Source organism: Thalia democratica, chromosome 1 (genome assembly GCF_965202585.1).
Source record: "Thalia democratica chromosome 1, ktThaDemo2.hap1.1, whole genome shotgun sequence".
NCBI classification, from domain to species: domain Eukaryota; kingdom Metazoa; phylum Chordata; class Thaliacea; order Salpida; family Salpidae; genus Thalia; species Thalia democratica.
Window position 1 is genome coordinate 50,694,038 of NC_139165.1, and position 17,691 is coordinate 50,711,728.

At 24.2% G+C, this 17,691-nt stretch overlaps 1 protein-coding gene across 1 annotated transcript; it reads left to right on the plus strand.

The window, feature by feature from the left end:
- LOC145844050 (seizure 6-like protein) lies at nt 1-6,644 on the plus strand. Its single transcript, XM_082951389.1, has 10 exons — nt 1-200; nt 679-830; nt 997-1,109; nt 2,378-2,481; nt 2,899-2,995; nt 3,323-3,468; nt 4,541-4,660; nt 5,011-5,178; nt 5,959-6,100; nt 6,326-6,644. Exons 1-10 carry the CDS (start codon nt 98-100, stop codon nt 6,411-6,413), a joined length of 1,233 nt encoding a protein of 410 aa, XP_082807515.1. The 5' UTR covers nt 1-97; the 3' UTR covers nt 6,414-6,644.
- The last annotated feature ends 11,047 nt before the right edge of the window (nt 6,645-17,691 follow it).

A 17,691-nucleotide genomic window follows, 5' to 3' on the forward strand; every position in this document is an offset into this window, starting at 1 on the left:
CTAAAAGAAAAAAGGAAACTTTAAAGACTTATAGTTATTTAATAAAACAAGTTCTTTGCTGATTCAGTCATGAATCACTTAACTAAAACAGCTTTAAATGTTTTATCGTTATATATATATACTTAAGTTGTTCAATATGAATGGTTATTTATTTGAATACTTTATTTTTATCTTTATTTTGTGTTTTATTTCAAGCTCAGGTTAGTGGTTTAGAGTTTTATAAATTTATACATAGATAAGTATATTTTTGTACGGTTTTAAGTTGTTATTGCCGTTAAAAGTATTAAATTTTCAGTGTTTCGAAGACTTTAAAAATTATTTCATTTAATTTATGAGAGTTTAAGTCGAAAAAATATGTTAAGATTTTATTTGTCTAATGTATTTATTATTAAAGTTTTACGCTATTTAGTTATAGAAAGTTAATCGTTTACAACTTAATTTTAACAAAGAGAAATTAAACTTGTTTTTAGTAGTATGCACTACCTTTTTACTCAAAAAATTATCAAAACCTTCCCTAAAATGTATTGATATTAAATATTCAGTGTGCACTAGCAAAAAAAAAAACACTGTAAAACAAAGTAATTTTATGAACTTAATATGTTTAGAAAAGCTTTTAGTTGTTTTTATTCTATGTATGCGACTAATCTGAGTAGATTTTAAAATATAATATATTACCAGCACAACATTGTGGAGGTAAGTTAGTACCAGGAGAAATGCAGTTTCTCACTTCACCTGGTTACCCCAGGTCGGCAGCCGAGAAGGATAAAACTTACGAACCAAATTTAGACTGCGTTTGGACATATTCTGGAGAAGAAAACACTTTAGTCGGAGTGAATACTTAAATAGTCGTTTTATATGAGTTTATACACTGATAATTCAAAAACTATGCAACTTTCTGAGAACACCTTAGTGATTTTTTCTCGTAAACTATACTTTTATTTACTTTTTGAAATTCATACTTTTTGAATAAAATAAAAAACAAAAATAAATATACAGATGAAATTCTTAGACACAAAAATACAAGTCGGTGTAGGTGGCTCAAACGAAAGTTGTGAATTTGATTATATAAAAATAGAAATAGATTCAATAGATGAGAAGCGAATTTGTGGGTAAGTTTAATAATGAAAACATTTAATTTCCTTAATTCAAGAAGTTAGAAAATTTTATAAAGTTGCTCTAAAAATTAGAACAGTTTTTAGTTTAATGTAGTACAAGATTATGTACTAAATAATAAATCAAACATCTAATGCTTTAGTATTTAAGAACTAATCTAGTAACAAAGAATTCAATATTTTAAAAGTTTTGTTTGTTTTGTTAGTATGAAAATTAATACAAAACAGTTTTATGTTTACATTATTAAGTAAATAAAAAATCATTAAATTTCATTTTTATATCATTTATATAAAAACTTCAGAAGCTTAATTCCTTTTAAAAACTGTTTATGTTTTATATAAATATATTCTAAATTTGTTTCTCAGTTTTATTTTATTTAAAACAACAAACTTAAAAAAATTATATTTCTTTTTATTTCAAAGTTAAATTAAAATAAAATAATAATTTAGTACAATTTAATTAACTAAAAACATTTTACAATGTTGCTGGACTTAAACTTATTATAATGACTACTAGAGCTTTATAAAATGTCGTAAAAAAATTGATGCTTTAGGAATGTAGCCTACATATGCAATTATAAGTTTATTTAATACCCTAGCTGTTTTACGATAACACTTAAGCTTAAAGTTAAAAGCTATTTGATTATAAATAACATCAAAATAAAAATAAGTTCATAATAATTTTAAGTAGTGTAAGACTCGATAACCGAAAGGTTCCTTTGTACACTAGGAACTTTTTGAGCGCTTTTTTATCGTTCAATAAACAGTACGTTAAATATAAAAATGAATGAGAAATTCATTTAAACTTGTTAAAAAATTTATAAAGGCATTTTTAAAGAACTTACATAAATTTAATGTGTAGTAAAAATTTTAAACATTATATTAGTTGTAACCTACTACCTGGCTTTAATTTCATAAGAAACAACTAAACACTAAACTTTAAAAATAAGTTAACGACTAATAAAGAAAAAGTTCATCTACCATAAAACAAACTGAGTTTTGTTCTTTAAGAAAAAGTAGAAAATGCTTTTTAAATATGTTTAGAATGACTGCTTACTTATAACTGATCGAAGTTTTATTTAAATCAAAATTATAAAAGCATATATATTGTAAACTCCCGTTACCGTTTGTGTTTGAGCCCTATAAGTTTGTTTTTCCACTTAGAGACTTTTATACCCTATAAAAGCACAAAGTTAAAGTTTTACTTTTTTTTCAAACTTTCAAGTTCTGCAACACATTGTTAAAATTTTCAATCAATATAATAGATACTCAAAGCCAGAAGACCCTGTAGTTGGCCTTGGATCAGCCAAACTAACATTTCACACAGATGGGTCAAGAAACTACCGAGGATTTAAACTTGCATACAAAAGTTAGTTGAAGTACTTTTTGTACTTGTTCAAACCAGAAAGATTCCAAAATTTAAAAAAGCTGTTTAAAATAGATTGCATAAAAACTATACATGCTTTTGTGAATATCATTATTTTGTATGAAAAGATATTATGTTGAAAATTAGTTATTTTTTAGAAACATTAAACGCTTATCATGAAAATATACAATTACAATCAGTAATTGTGTGTAGACTAATAAAAGATACTAGTTACACATACGAATATATATACGTTTTTAAAGAAATACTGCTTTAAACTATCTTTCTGGCTTTTTTTCAATTTTTGTATACTTTAAAACTTTAAGATCTTACCTTGCAGCTGTTTAAAAAAATAATTAATTTTTAATAAATGCATAGAAACCATTTAATAAAGAAACAATAAAACACTTTTTTTTTTAGTAACGATAGATTTTGACCCATGCAAAAACAACAAATGCCAAGAGGGAGATTGCGTTACTGATGATGGCATTAAAGCAAGATGTGAGTGTAAGGCAGGGTAAGTGAACTTAATAAGTAAATGTCATTAATTATCTTTTCATCTAAAAACAAATGTTAAAAAACTTTTTGGCATAATTTCAATTTAAAGTAAAGAAATTCATACCAGGGTCTTTCTTATTTTATTAGCTACTTGAAACTAAACTTGTTTGAACAAAAAATGCAGTTTTAAAATTTTAAGGATTTAAATACTCATTTATTTTATATTGTTTACTGAACGATAAAAATAGCGCTGAAAAAGTTTGGTTTAAAGACTTGGTGTAAGAAAAAAACCTTTCGGTTATCGAGTCATACCTCACGAGTATTTTAATTGTATAAAACCAACCAGGTATACGGGTAAGCTATGTGAAAGCGATATATCAGAATGTGACTCTGATCCATGTCAAAATGATGGAGTTTGCGACGATTCGTCAATGCTTGACCATTACACCTGTACTTGCCCGTTTGAATACCACGGAATTAATTGCGAAAAAGGTAAGTTGTGTTTTACAGCTTTTGATAAGTATACTTGAAGCTTTATTAAGTGTTTCATTTAGTGTAGCGTGATTTATATTAGTTTATTAAGTGTATAGCAGGACTTATATCTTCTTACTAGCCTTTACATTTGATGTATTACATCTTGAATTTTCTAACTTTTTAAAAATTTAGCAGAAAAAAGTTTTTCTTTATAAAAATTTGTATGTAAATATACTTCCTTATATAAAAATTATACTGTTTTTTGTAAGACTTAATTAGCTGCAAAATTTTGAATGTTTTTAAAATTTTGAATTTAAGTCTTTTTTAATGAGATTTAATATCTTAGCTTTTGTTAAAACTACTTTGTTTTGCTAACAAATAAGAACAAAATGGTTTATCAAGTTTAAAATTGTAGGTAAACTAAATAGTATACTAAAACCAGAGTCAGATAGCTTTTGAAAATTCAATTAAGAGCAGAAATGTAACAACAGTCTTAAACCTATATTCCTGGTTTTTAAAACAATAAAAGTATAAATTGACAAATTAAGTTTTTAAACAGTTTTTAAAGACTGTGTAAAATTCAACAAAAATAAGCCTTAAATTATATATGATTTTTTGTGTTAACAAACAAAACTCTAGTGCTTATTGACAAATGGTTTAGATACATATCTTTTTTTCCAAGATCATTTGTAAAAGTTTTATTTAATCAATATTGAGGTAAATGACTTAAAAAATAAAAAGGTCTCTATAGACAAAAGGAAACATATAGGTTTAAATAAGCTTATACATTGTAATTTATGTAGACCTTACTAAACTACAATTTCTTCAAATTTTAAAGTTTCTTAATGAGCTATTTCCACACAATAAAGCATAAAAAAGAAATAAAAAGGTTTTAAAAACAAATAAACCTATTTAACTATAAATAAAAATATATAAACTTTATTTAACAAATGTGTTAAATTAAAATTTGAAATTTAAACTTTTATTGTCTAAATTAGTTTACAACAATATGTAATGTATCTAACATTATAAAATAAATACATATGCAAGAAAATGATTAAGATATTTTATTCAACAAAAAACATAACAGAAAAAACACCTTTGTGCGAAGAATCACCGTGTGAAAATGATGGAAAATGCATCGATTTACCCAAGTTTGAGTATGAGTGCAAATGTAAGGAGTTTTTTACTGGAGTAAATTGTACTGAAGGTAAATATAGAAGTCTGTAGAAGTAAATAAATCATAATAAATATTACCACAAGTTTTTTAAAAGACTAATCAAACTTTTGTAATCATAATAAGTTTAGCAGATTAAAGCAGATAAAACACCTGTTTATTTAGTTCCGTTTACAACTACATACAACTACTTTACAGAGAGTCTTTAAGGTTTTGTGTCATTTAAATTTAAGTTTGCTCTTATTAGAGTTAAAAGCCTATTGTTATGCATTACTAAAATATTTTATTTTCAACTGTTTATCGTGATTATAATTAAATGAAATTATTGTTCACATACAACGTAAAATTAGTTTAAATAAATAATGATATCAGAGACATTTTAGAGTTAGGATGCAAAAATCCAGGACTTCCTAACGTAGAAGAAACACAAAAGTACCATCGAGGAACAAAGCTCGAGTTTAGCTGTAAAGAGGGATTTGAAATGGAAGGTGAAGAGAAAACAGAATGTACAGAAGATGATGAATGGTCTAGCCCGCTTCCTAAATGTTTTGGTTAGTATATCTAATAAAACTGAACTTATGTAAAACTCTCATAAAATTACTAGTTTAAATTATTAAGGTTTCAAATGTATGAGTTAAACATATGTTTTTTTTACTGCGTCTTTGAATTATTAATTGTAGAAATGTATACTTAAAAAGAATGCACTAGCTTTATACGATCAATAAATTGAAAGTTTAATAATGTGATTTATAAGTTATTTTTGATTATAGTTCAACTCAAGTAAACATGTACAAAATTAGTTTATTGCTTTAGTACTACTTTATATAATACCAACTCTACGACAAAAGTACACAATTAATGTAAAATCTAATAACAAGTTTGATTGTTTATTCAGCTTAGTTTTCACAAAACTATAACTAAATTAATTTAAAGTATAAAAGATAAAAGTAAATATTTAATTTTCAAATCTATTTACAACGCTTCGCAGTATTAGCATAAATATCAAATATTACTTATCATATCTACTAGTTTTTTATCAATCCTACTAAATTTTTGACTGATATATTAAAAAATCAAACCGTAAAAATCTAGTGCTTTAAGTAAGTTATTAACTTTATGAATGTTAATATACTACACATCATAAAATTATGAAATAAAAATTAGAGGAAGGCAAAAACTTTAGTAATTTTTAGTATGCGTTAGCTGTATGAAAAAAAATCCTTAAATATTTTTAATTATTTTAAATCAAAAAAATATTATTAACTCAAAAATAACTAGGACATAAAAATACTGTTATTTATATAAATTTAATTGAAAGTAAATATTAATAGACCCTAAAAAGGAAGAAAAAGAAAATGAAAACGAAGAAAAGCAACAAGGTAGAAAAAAAATGTTTATGGTGACAGTTTTGTCTCAAGGTGCAGTGTTTTTGTGCTACTCTATATCTTTGGCAGTTTGGATAAAATTAAGAGGGTAGATTGTTGTTTAGATAATTGAAAAACTTATCAAACTTAAATTTTAAACTGTATAGAGTATGTTCGTATATAATTTTTTGTAAAGTTTTATTTTGCAAATAAGGATTTGAAATATATTTTTAACAAAACTTTTTACTCATTTACAACTTCAAAACAGTTTTAGGTCTACTAAAAGAGTTATAAATACTTTTTTTACTGTTTAAAAAATTTCAATATTTTTTAGACCCTGGAAGCGTTTTAACAGCTCTTTAGAAGAGCAAATCAAGAAAAAACTGCCGATACAATCAATTTCGACTGTTGATCAAAAGTAAAAAAAAAAACAATAAAATTACAAATATGTTAAAGTTTTCCAAAAACGAGCAAACCTGCCACTATTCCTTTTTTATTAGTAAATATTCCGCCAAAACATAATTTCGTGAAGTTTTTAGAAACACTTTTAGTCCGAATGAAATTAGGTGTCGTTTTATTTACCAAGTTTTTTACAGTAGTTTCAAGTAAAGTTTTATGTTTTAACTGTATCGATTAAATTTCTTATTCTTTCAGTTTTTTAGTGGTTTATTTTACGTTATTATTAAGTATTTATAGCAAAAAGTCTTATAATATTTGTTATATTAATAATAAATAAAATAAATACTATTATTTAAATTAAAATTTAAACATAACAAGACGCATACAGTTTAGAGAAATTTTAGGAAAATATCAAAAGTCAGAACAAGTGTCGAAGTAAAACTAAAACGGAAGAAAAATGTTATTATATTGCTTTTAGTCAACTATCAACATCTAGATTAAGGTTGAACAACTTTTTTTGGTCTTCAGTCAAGATTTAACCAAAAAAATTTTTTGCAAGCTGAAATTATTTGAAAGTATTTTAGTGGACCGTGTAATTCAAAAAAAATGCCATAAAAATTAAACATCACTCTATAAAAGAGAATTTATAATGAAATAATCATTTAATATTTACTACTGTATACTAAAAATCGTTTAATGAGAACATTTTTACAACTTTGTTATAATTTTTTTTTTTAAGAATTTGCTTTTAACCTTAAAAATTGTGCAAGCCATAGATTTCTGTTGGGGTAACGCCTACGAGCCACACGTTTCCCATCCCCAATTTAGAGGTTTATCAAGAAATAGTACGAATAAAAATAATTTTATTTTGAAAAGAAAAAAAAAATAGTTAAAAAGGATTCTGTAACGATAAAGTACTAAAAATAAATTAGATAATCAAAAAACATTTAAAGAACTACAACTTGTTTACTTAGTAAACTAAAAAATCTTACAAAAAGAGGTTTAAGCTCATAGTATCATAGAAATATTGCTGGATAATTTTATTTTGTTAATAAATTCAAAAGACAATAACATAGTGTTCAATCTGCTTAAAAATATAATCGAAGTAGTTCGATTTATACTGTTTCATAAATAGTTCAATGAAAGTATTTCTTCTCAAGACTTTTAACGTAAGGTTTCCTATCTTGGTGTGACAAATAAAAAATATTTGAAAAAATAAATTTTATATAAAACAATTTTAAAATAAATTATACTTTACTATATAACAAAAGTACAATTTTATAAACTATCTCACAAGAAAAAAAGCCTGCAATGTTTTGTTTATACTGCCTTATGTTGCTGGCTTAAAGTTATTTTTATGTTTAAACTTTTGAGAATTACGACGATCCTCAAAATAGTTTTTCTAATGAACCCTGCTGATAACTTGGAAAAAGCATCTGATCCTTGCATTATTGATTTTGTACTATAATTTTGTTATATTTTAAAACATGTTTTAAATTTCATACGTTTAATGTAATAACAGTTTTTTATTCGATAATGTTACTCATAATAATTTATAAAACTAAAATGTTCTGTAGTTGAGATCTAACTAAGCATTACTTTCCTAACAATCAAAGATATTTTTCTTTCAAGTAATCTTACACAGTAGAACCCATTCGAATCGTTTTTGAACAATAAAACTTTTATCTATTAACTTTCACAATATCTATGTTCAATATAACACTTGAATTAGCAACCAGAAAAAAAAAAACACATTAAGACAGTTTTTCTGACGGTAAGCAGTAAGCACCTGTGCAGTTTGCAATGTAGTGTGCATATAAATTGTTTTACGATGCACAAAAATTTGTTAAGGTGTTTCTATTACTAAAAGCTACAAAGCTAGTTATGACATAAACTAACAATTCTTAACACATTGTTAGTATATTAAGACACTAAAGTCATTAAAAAATTAACTTTTAACAATGATCTATATGTTTTATAGTTTTTAGCAGTGGTCCTTAAAGCGTGCACCAATGCACACTAGTGTACACGAAATTAATTTTAGGGTTCATGAATCGTAACTTGAAAAACTATGTTTGAAACCTGCACTAGTTATTCTAGAATTGATGATGAAGATCAAAAATAAAAAGGTCTTAGGTAGTTTTTTTTTTTTGGTATTTTTTAGAGAAATCTTGTTAAAGAGGGCCATAGCTTTATTTAAAACAGGGGCCTTTAAAAAAAGCTTGGGAAACCCTGCTCTAGATATTACGAGAAACTTGAAACTTATACTAGATATTCGTATATTGGAGTACACAGAACTTTAATTTTGCAATTTAGGGTGCACAGATTTTGATTAGCTTGATAAGCTTGTCTTATAACATAATTGCTCAGCTTATTATTTATGCGTAAAACTTAAAACACTTTATAATAGACTGGTGATGATAACGGTTTAAACGAGTCAATTTTTTATGATAAGTAAGTCTTCGTAACTTAAAGATAGATAAAAGAATAACGATTTGGTAAACTAAATCTTTCTGTACCGTTATAAGTAATAAAAGTATCTGAATTTTAAATTCCAATGGTTATCAAGGTTTATAGTATCTTTTTCTGTCTATTACAGTCCTACTGTAGTTGCATCGCTAATTTTTCTGACCTTAAGATAGTTTGTATTAAACTATCACATTTAGTTCTTCTTATAAAAATAAAAATCTGAACTAATTTTAACACAAATCAACACAATAAAAAGAAAGCTTAAAACAAACTACTTAACTTTTTACTTTGTTTATTTATGACACGGAGATAAAAAAAAATTCTGGGATATTGTTTCTGAAGAAGTCTATCAAAGTAGCCGAGTAAAACAGAACAGGCTACACAGTCAGCATACGTTAAAAAAGCCAATGTTGAAAGAATATGCAAGCTACAGAAATGTACGAAAGCAGTACATTTCAGTAAGTTTAAGAAAAATTGTTTTATTTATTTTTTTTTTTCAGTACACACTTTTCATAAGTAATATTATATATTTATTTATTATTTTTTGATAAGTTCTATGTATTGATGATAAAGAACGTACATTAAACAGTACAAAAATATATTTTAAGCTGAAATATTCCATTCTCTAGCATGTCTGCTGCTTTAAATGATTTTATATAAAGAAGATCTACTATAAATAAAACTTCTCTAAATACTTATTACACTCATATATTTTTTCTATTTAAGTAGTTATGTATGACAGTCCAAACTCTAAATACAAGATGTGCTCGTTTTAACACCTTAGATTTAACAAAACTTCTTTTAAGGAAACTATGCTACGAAGTTAAAACAATTTAGATGCTTGTAAAATTTATTGTTTATTGACATTTGTTCTTAAAAATAACTTATGCTAAAATACTATACTAATTCTTGTATTACATCTTTAATACTGCTGTTACCAATTTTTTATTGTTTAAAGCACAATTACTAAAAAAATATAAAGTTTAAAAAATACTAAGTTTCGGTCAAAGACCTCGTCAGTGCTTTAATAAATCTTATTCAAATATAATTCTATATGAATAAGATTAATTTAAGCACTGACGAGGTCTTTGACCGAAACTTAGTTTGTAAAATAAATTCTTGAAAGAGTAAATTCATTATTTCTCCTCCAGTAGTTGAGATTTCTTAATTTGTTTTCTTAAAACCAAAACATATAGTAGTATGAAAAATACTAAAAATTAAAAACTTACCAAACTTACATTTGGTATTAAACTAAAGAGTATATCTAAAAAACATAAATATGTATAATGTATGCTTTTTTCGGTTGTGCATAAGTTTTGTAAGTTGTAAGCTAACTAGTTTTTAAAGTATTTGGTGTTTGGAAAATATTTTATATATAATAGTGTTATCTTTGTTAAATAAATTTAATGAAACACTTCCAAACAAAAATACATAGAAAAAATAAGTTTTGAAAAATTTTAAAACAACGTGTTGTTTATTTTCAAAAATAGTTTTTTTAGTGTTTTGTATAATACTATAATTTATAAACATTTTACTTTTTCAATAAAAACTCTTTTTTTCCTTTAGGTAAACTAAACTCTATAACACATAAAAGTTGTTCCTTTGTTTTGTTCTACATTTTCTAAGTCCTTTGGTTTTATATACTTTTTTTGTTTTATTACTTTACATGAAAGTTCTTTAAAGAAAAAAAAATAAAGGCTACCATTTTAGTTGACCTACTTGTCTGTAAAATAGAACCTTTGGCCTAATTTTTGATACTAATTAAAAAGCTATAGATTTTTATTTGATTTGTTTTTTGTAAAAATACTTTTAAACCATGAATTTAGTTTAATATAATTAACTGTATGTTTTATAATTTAGACTTTTTTTAGTCTCAGGTTGATTGGCTATATTTTTCACCTCTTGTTGTGCAAAACTATATAAAGTAATAAAATATATAAAGTATTTGTTTATATTGCATTGAATGAAATAGATAGGCATTCAAAAACTTTACTAGACTTAAACAAAAAACTTACTTTAATATCTAAAAACCAAGAATTAGCTGAGTCAGATAGTGTCTATTATATACATGTATATAGTTTATTGAACGACAAAAAATACGCTCAAAATATTTGGTTTTAGGACCTGGTAAACAAAAAAATCTTTCGATTATCGAGTCGCACACCACGGATACCTTTTAAAGTCTTGACAAGGAGTTATAGTTGCTAAGCTATCAGCAATGTTTTTTTATACAACAATTTACTTGTAAAGTATTAAATTAGTTCATTTTATATGCTATTTTAAACTTTTACAGAAGTTAATTTAAAAATTAGTTAAAACAATTAATTAAAATTTCATTATTTAATACTTTTTCTAGAAAAAATATATTAAAGATTTTTTAAAAATAAAGTATACTTTGTTTTTAAACAATTGTCCTTTGTTATTACATTTAAATTAGTCACTACCGGACCTCTTTTTTAGAACCTAGCCCGATCCAAACTTTTAACAAAACTGAAATCTGGCCTAATTCGAATCCGAATATTAAAAAATTTTTGAAACAAGATATGCTAATTTATGATCCGAATATAGTGTACAGTAGACTACCGCTTAAGTACGCAAATTGAACCCGACCAAAAAGTGCCTACTTAGCACGGGTAGTGCGTACTTTTTGACGACATAGTATAATATGAAGTTTAGTTGTTTGTTTTCTTTCTTATAACTAGCCACTAAATAATTAAGCCAAATAAGTAAGTCTTTTTATTTTAAATAAGATTTAATACATAATTCTAATCTGCAAAATTTTTTTATAGATTTTAAAATGATTTATTTTTTCTATAAAAAGTTTCTACATAATTAATACATACATTTAGTATAAAAAGTCAATGTCAGTAAATGGTATAAAAACGAATATTAAGCCATATTTTCCATATTTTGTTTTGTTAGAGGGAAAGTACCAAACAACATTGTGTTTACCAAACATTTTCAAAACATCAATGTATGTACACTGAAATTAAATTATGACTTAAATATGTTGTATTTATAGGTTTTTTCAACTTTGTCATCTAAATTTATTTATTTTATAGCATTACAGCTCATATATCATCATTATTTTCACTTTTCTGCAACTACTACAAATGATTTAGTTATTTAACATTTAATAACAGGACTGTCACAATCTCAGGCCACTTAGACTACTCGGGATTACTCACCCTAGTTTAAAAGTTGTGAAAGTCTCAGGCTAACTCAGCAGGTTGGCCATTTTTGTCTTTCTGGATAAGTGCGTACTTAAGGCGGGGGCGTACCAAAAAAAGTGCGTACTTAAGCGGTAGTGTACTGTAATTTAATATTACCTGTTTCAACTAAAAACTAACTTAAATTAATTTAGTAGTTTTTGGTTAATTGATTTTTTAGTTTGTGCTATAGGTCAGTAAATTAAGTGTAGAAAAGGTTATGTGATTTATGAACAGAAAATTAGTTAAAATTTTAAAAACTCCACAAAAAAAAGGTTTGTCATCAAAAAAAGGAAACAAAATTACTGTATGTAAATTAACGTGCTTTTATAAAAAGTTAAAACATATGCCAATAAAAAGCAAGTTGATAATTTATTTATGTTTTTTTATCAAACACTTTTGTAAATTCTATATCAAAAACAAAATAATTATAAATGTTTGTAAAACTTTATGATAAAGACTAATAACTATTCTAAAAAGCATTTAATACAGTGAATGTGCAGGTCAGAAATGCATGAAGAACACTTTTGTACAAAACATAAGTGCAAAAGTGATCTTTTTTTGTAAAAGTGACTTCGTGCAAAACTGTCCCGTCTCGGATTTTGATTAAGCATAATGGATTACTTAGAGCTTTTGTTTTTTAGGGATCTTTTCGATATAAATTTAGTGTGATTACTTTTAAAAATTTTAGTAATTTTGTTTTTTAAAATAGCTCTTGATCTTTCCGACTAGTTAGGTCCGTGTCCACGGATACTGTAAGTCATATTTGAAATATAATAAATAATTCATAATATGATAAAAAATTTCATACCCAAAATGATAAGCTAAAAAATAACTTACTAATTAACCTTATTAAAAGTTTTTAACAAAGAAAAATAAACGGTTTTTATGCGTGTTTAGATATTATTTAAGTCTTTTAAGCTATAAAATAGATAGAACTCGCACTGAGTTTTTCAGACAAAACATTTAGAAACATCTTTAAAGAACAATTTACACCAGCAAAATTGAATATTAAATAAGGTTAAGAATAAATAAATATTAAACACCGCCAGTTTAATATTTTGTGTGTATTACTGTAATTCAAACTAGTTTCTAACTATTAAAAACAACACTTCTAAAACTTGAAATTAGAATATTAAAGTGAAACATCTTACAACATTTTGTTTTACTTAACTAAAACTGTTCGAAACTTGAAACGTTAACTACATAAAGTCGGACATACTTTCTATTAATTTTTACAATTAAATTTTGTAATTTAAGTAATTAAATCAATGATTTTGAGGTTAAAATAGCTTGTGTATAGTTTATTTAATGTTGAAGTTCCACATGAAAGTAATAAATCACGGCAAAAATTACTTTTATAAAATCGTATCTATGTTTTTACTTTTCTTTTTAATATTTGAGTTTATTAGCATCGCTGAAATCTAATTCTCTTTTGCGATTAAATTCTTTGTTCTGCTTTAAATTTCAATTTTGTTAATTACTTACGTAAAAAAAAAAATTATAAAATTTACTCGTTTAAAAAATAAGCAGCTTCTAAATTTTCGACGCTGTACAGTAGGTTACTTAAGTGTTTTCAGATAAACAGTGTAATGTAGAACTAAATGTTTCTAAGCTTTCTAGATAATCAGTAAGAGTTAATTCACAAAAGTATTAAATAATTTTGTCTGTTGTTTTCAAGTAACTCGAAAATATCAAAATATGATTTTTCAAATTCCGACAACTAAAAGTTAAAATGTTCTTGGTTACTGTTAATTTTCTCAAATAATATTTTTTTAATTAAAAAAAATCTAATCTTGTTAAGATTATAACTTTTGTTTTTTAAGATATGGCTTTTTTAGTATTTATAAACTTTATATATTTATTTTTTTTTTATCTTTGTTTCCCATAATACTTTTATTTATTACACCTACATTAATTTTTTAAACTAAATCTATTTTTAAAGATTTAATTCCTAAACTATTAGAGTTTTAGTGTTTGTAATTTTATAAGTTATTTGTTTTTAGTAACCTACTAGGCTACATCTAATGTGAGGACACATTTTAAAGAATTATGAAAATTTATTTTTGGTAATTGGAAGAAGTGGTTTTAGTTACTAAACTTTTTGCGTAAAAAAATATTTTATTTATTCAAGTAATCTAGGTTGGTGTGTTTGAAGACCATTTAAGAGCTTTATAACAATAATTAGTATGCTTAAAAACAAAAAAATTGTCTGTAGTTTATAAGTTTTTTTTTTCAAAAATATTAAAAAGATACTTTTTTTATTTGTAAAGTCTACTTATAAAGTAAGAAAAAAAAAGTATTTGAAAACACATAACTATTAAAATAAATATTTTTTAGATTAAAAGTTTGTAAGTTACTTACTAACGCTTTTATTGTGAAATATGAAAAACTTTTTAAAAAAATCATATTGAAGAAGTTTTTTTTTAATGTCTACTAAGCATTTTTAGGTTTTATAAAAAAAAAAGTATATTCTTTTTTTTAAATAGGAATAATATATACTTTCAAACAATAGCGTTTTTTGAAATCTTCTCAAAACAATATTTTAACATTTTTGAAACATGTTTTACTCTTTTTTTTTAATTTACAAATTAATAGTGTTAAATAAATAACAAATATATGTTACAAAGCGTCGTGGGATCTTAAAAGTGAATAAAATTTTCAACATAATTTTATTATATTTCTTTTAGGATTTTATGGTATATTTTTTGCATAAATTAAAGTAAGTTAGATAATGAAATAAAAATTAGGTTATTATATAGTTTTCTCGTAATCCTAAAATTATTTTAAGTTGTATCTTAATAACACTTAATTTGTATCAAACATTATATGGTTTTATACTGCTTGTAGTGCATTTATTAAACCTTTGTCATAGAATTAAATAAGAGTAAAATAATGAGGAGAACTATATAATGCCCACTTTTTACTTAGGAGTACATAAATGAAACAAGTAATAATAATACACACGAAAAGTTCTTTTGTAGCCCTTAAAGTTCTTAACATGTGTTTTTTATTTAATATTAAAAACTTTTAAGTTGTAAAAAAAATAAACTTTACCTTAGTTATTTGAGTAGGTGCAGTACGCATTTAGAGATGAGTTTGACAACTAGATGGACTTTGAAGTATAGTAAAGAATACATTTTAAGTAATATTTTATTACCAAATAAGTATTAAAAACTTGAAAAATTTAAGTTAAGGCTAATAATGAAAATTCAAAAATTCGGTAGCTATTTAAATATTGCTATTAGTTTATAATTATCTTACTTCAAAACCTGAATTGATTCTTTTAAATTCTTTTAAAAGTCATGTATATCTGAACATGTTTACCTACTTATCTTATAACCTAATCTTACTGCCTAAAATTTTACAAGAAGCTTACTTTTAAAAAATTAAAAAGAAAAATAACAGGCTAGAAACTTGATACTTTTTTGTAAAAACTATAAGCATTCAGTACAACAGTAAAAACTGTTTACAAGTTAAACCTTTCCCTGAAATATTTTATTTATTTTTTACAGTTGTAAGCTTAAATACTATCACTATTTTGGATACAAAATCATTTGTATGATAAAACTATGTAGTTCTTTGATAAAAAACTTTATTATTTTTTTTTTAGAAATTAAGTATGTGTGTATTAAAAACGCAATAGATATATTACATTGGTATATCTAATAAAGTGTAATCAAGTAAAATAATCAATATAATTAAAAAAAACAGTTATGGTTATTGAAAAAATTGAGTATACTAAAGATAAAAAATAAAACCAATTACTTTGAAGTAGATACAAGTATTATAAAAGTTTTACGAAATAGTTAAAGTTTGTAGTTTACTTATTATTTGTATAAATGTCTATTCAAAAATCTTAAAAAAATGTTTTTGTTCTTTTGAACTCACTCTCATGAAAAAAAAACATAATTAGTTTATAAATCAAGATATTATTACTTTTAAAGCGTTCAAGCGAAAATGTATAGGAACTATCCGAATGAAAATACACGTTTATTAAAAATGCTTAATATTTTTTTTCAAGTAAAACTACTTTAAGTGGTAAATTCTAAGAAAAAAAAAAAAGTTGTTTCAAGTTTATATATTCAAAAAAGAATTAGAATTGTGTTAGTATACTTATAAAACCTATAGTTTTGTATTAAATATATTTGAAGTAAAACACTAAAATGCACCATCAACAACTTATGTTATATTTTCGACATTAAGTAGAAAACAAAAATATTTTTTAAAGGCTTGTTTAAAAAAAGTTTTTTACATTTTGTATGCATATTAATGTTTGTTTACGCTAATAAAAAAAAGAAAAATTTGATATCAGCTGCATTTAAAATTTGCAAACAAATTTTAGATTGTTTTGAAAATTGTTTTTATCTTAATTAAAAAGCGCTATTAAATTATTTTGATTGATTTCGGACTTAAACATGCAACAATTTTAAACGAAAGGGGGTGGTTGGTCTGAGTCATTGTCGAAAACTTTTGGATCGCAATCAAAAAGTTTTGAAAACAAATCAAGAAATTAAATACTAGTTTTACTCTTAATAGTCACATAAATGATTGTCATGTTTACCAAAACACCTGGTAAAAGTTCCATTTGTGTGACATCACTTTCATTATTATTCCAAAAAGAGCTTGTTTTCGACTAATTGTAGTTTTTTCGGCTTTCATGCAACTTATTTAAGGAACAACTCATACATTTTTTCCAATTTAAAAATTAAAATGACTAAAGTGACGGTTTGTCATAGGCTCGTCACAACCAAGTAAAGCAAAGGCTTCTATTTTTGCTTCATTATTCAAGGTCTAAAAATTTAAATTCTCATTTACGTTTTCCCCGTCTAGTTACTACGTGCTGTAATCAATGAGTATAATTTGTTTTTTAATATTATTGGAAATAAAATTAACCAAAACAAAAACAACAACATGTAGACTTGTAATTTAATACTAAAAACAACTTATAACTATTAAAGATGGTCAATCATTTAAAAGTATTAAATATTATAAAGTTTTCAATTGTATGTTACTAACAATAATAAATAAAGAACAGTTAAGTGACGAAAATTTTATTTTAAACCAGAAAAACTTCATAATTACACCAAAACTGTAAACATAAAGAAACGAAATAACTGTAGTATTAAAACTTAATATAGTTTACACCAAAAAACATTTACTACATGTATACAGTAATAGTTTCAAATAAAAATATAATTAGTAAACAATATTTAAGTTGTTTTAAATAAAAATATTTAACTTTTTTTTTACCTACGGTTACATTAAAGTGTTTTTAATTAATGTAGTTTTTTTTTTGTTATTTTAAACAATTAATATGTCTTAATTTTAACATAATTTTGAAGCTAAGTTTTAAAAGGACTTTAACAGTGATAAAATTGTCTTATAACTTAATTTAATTCTTCATCACTTCAATTAAAACGAAATACAAATTCTAAACTTTACTACTAATATTTTTTAGTTTTATTCAAACATACAGTCTCGTATAGTTACGGAATTACAAAATAAATACTTTTACATACCAAGTGTTTTTGCTATTTATCAATTTAATTACAATAAACAATTTTACAATATTTAAACATGAAATTTGCAATGTGAATTTTCTTTTGAGTTTTCTATAGGA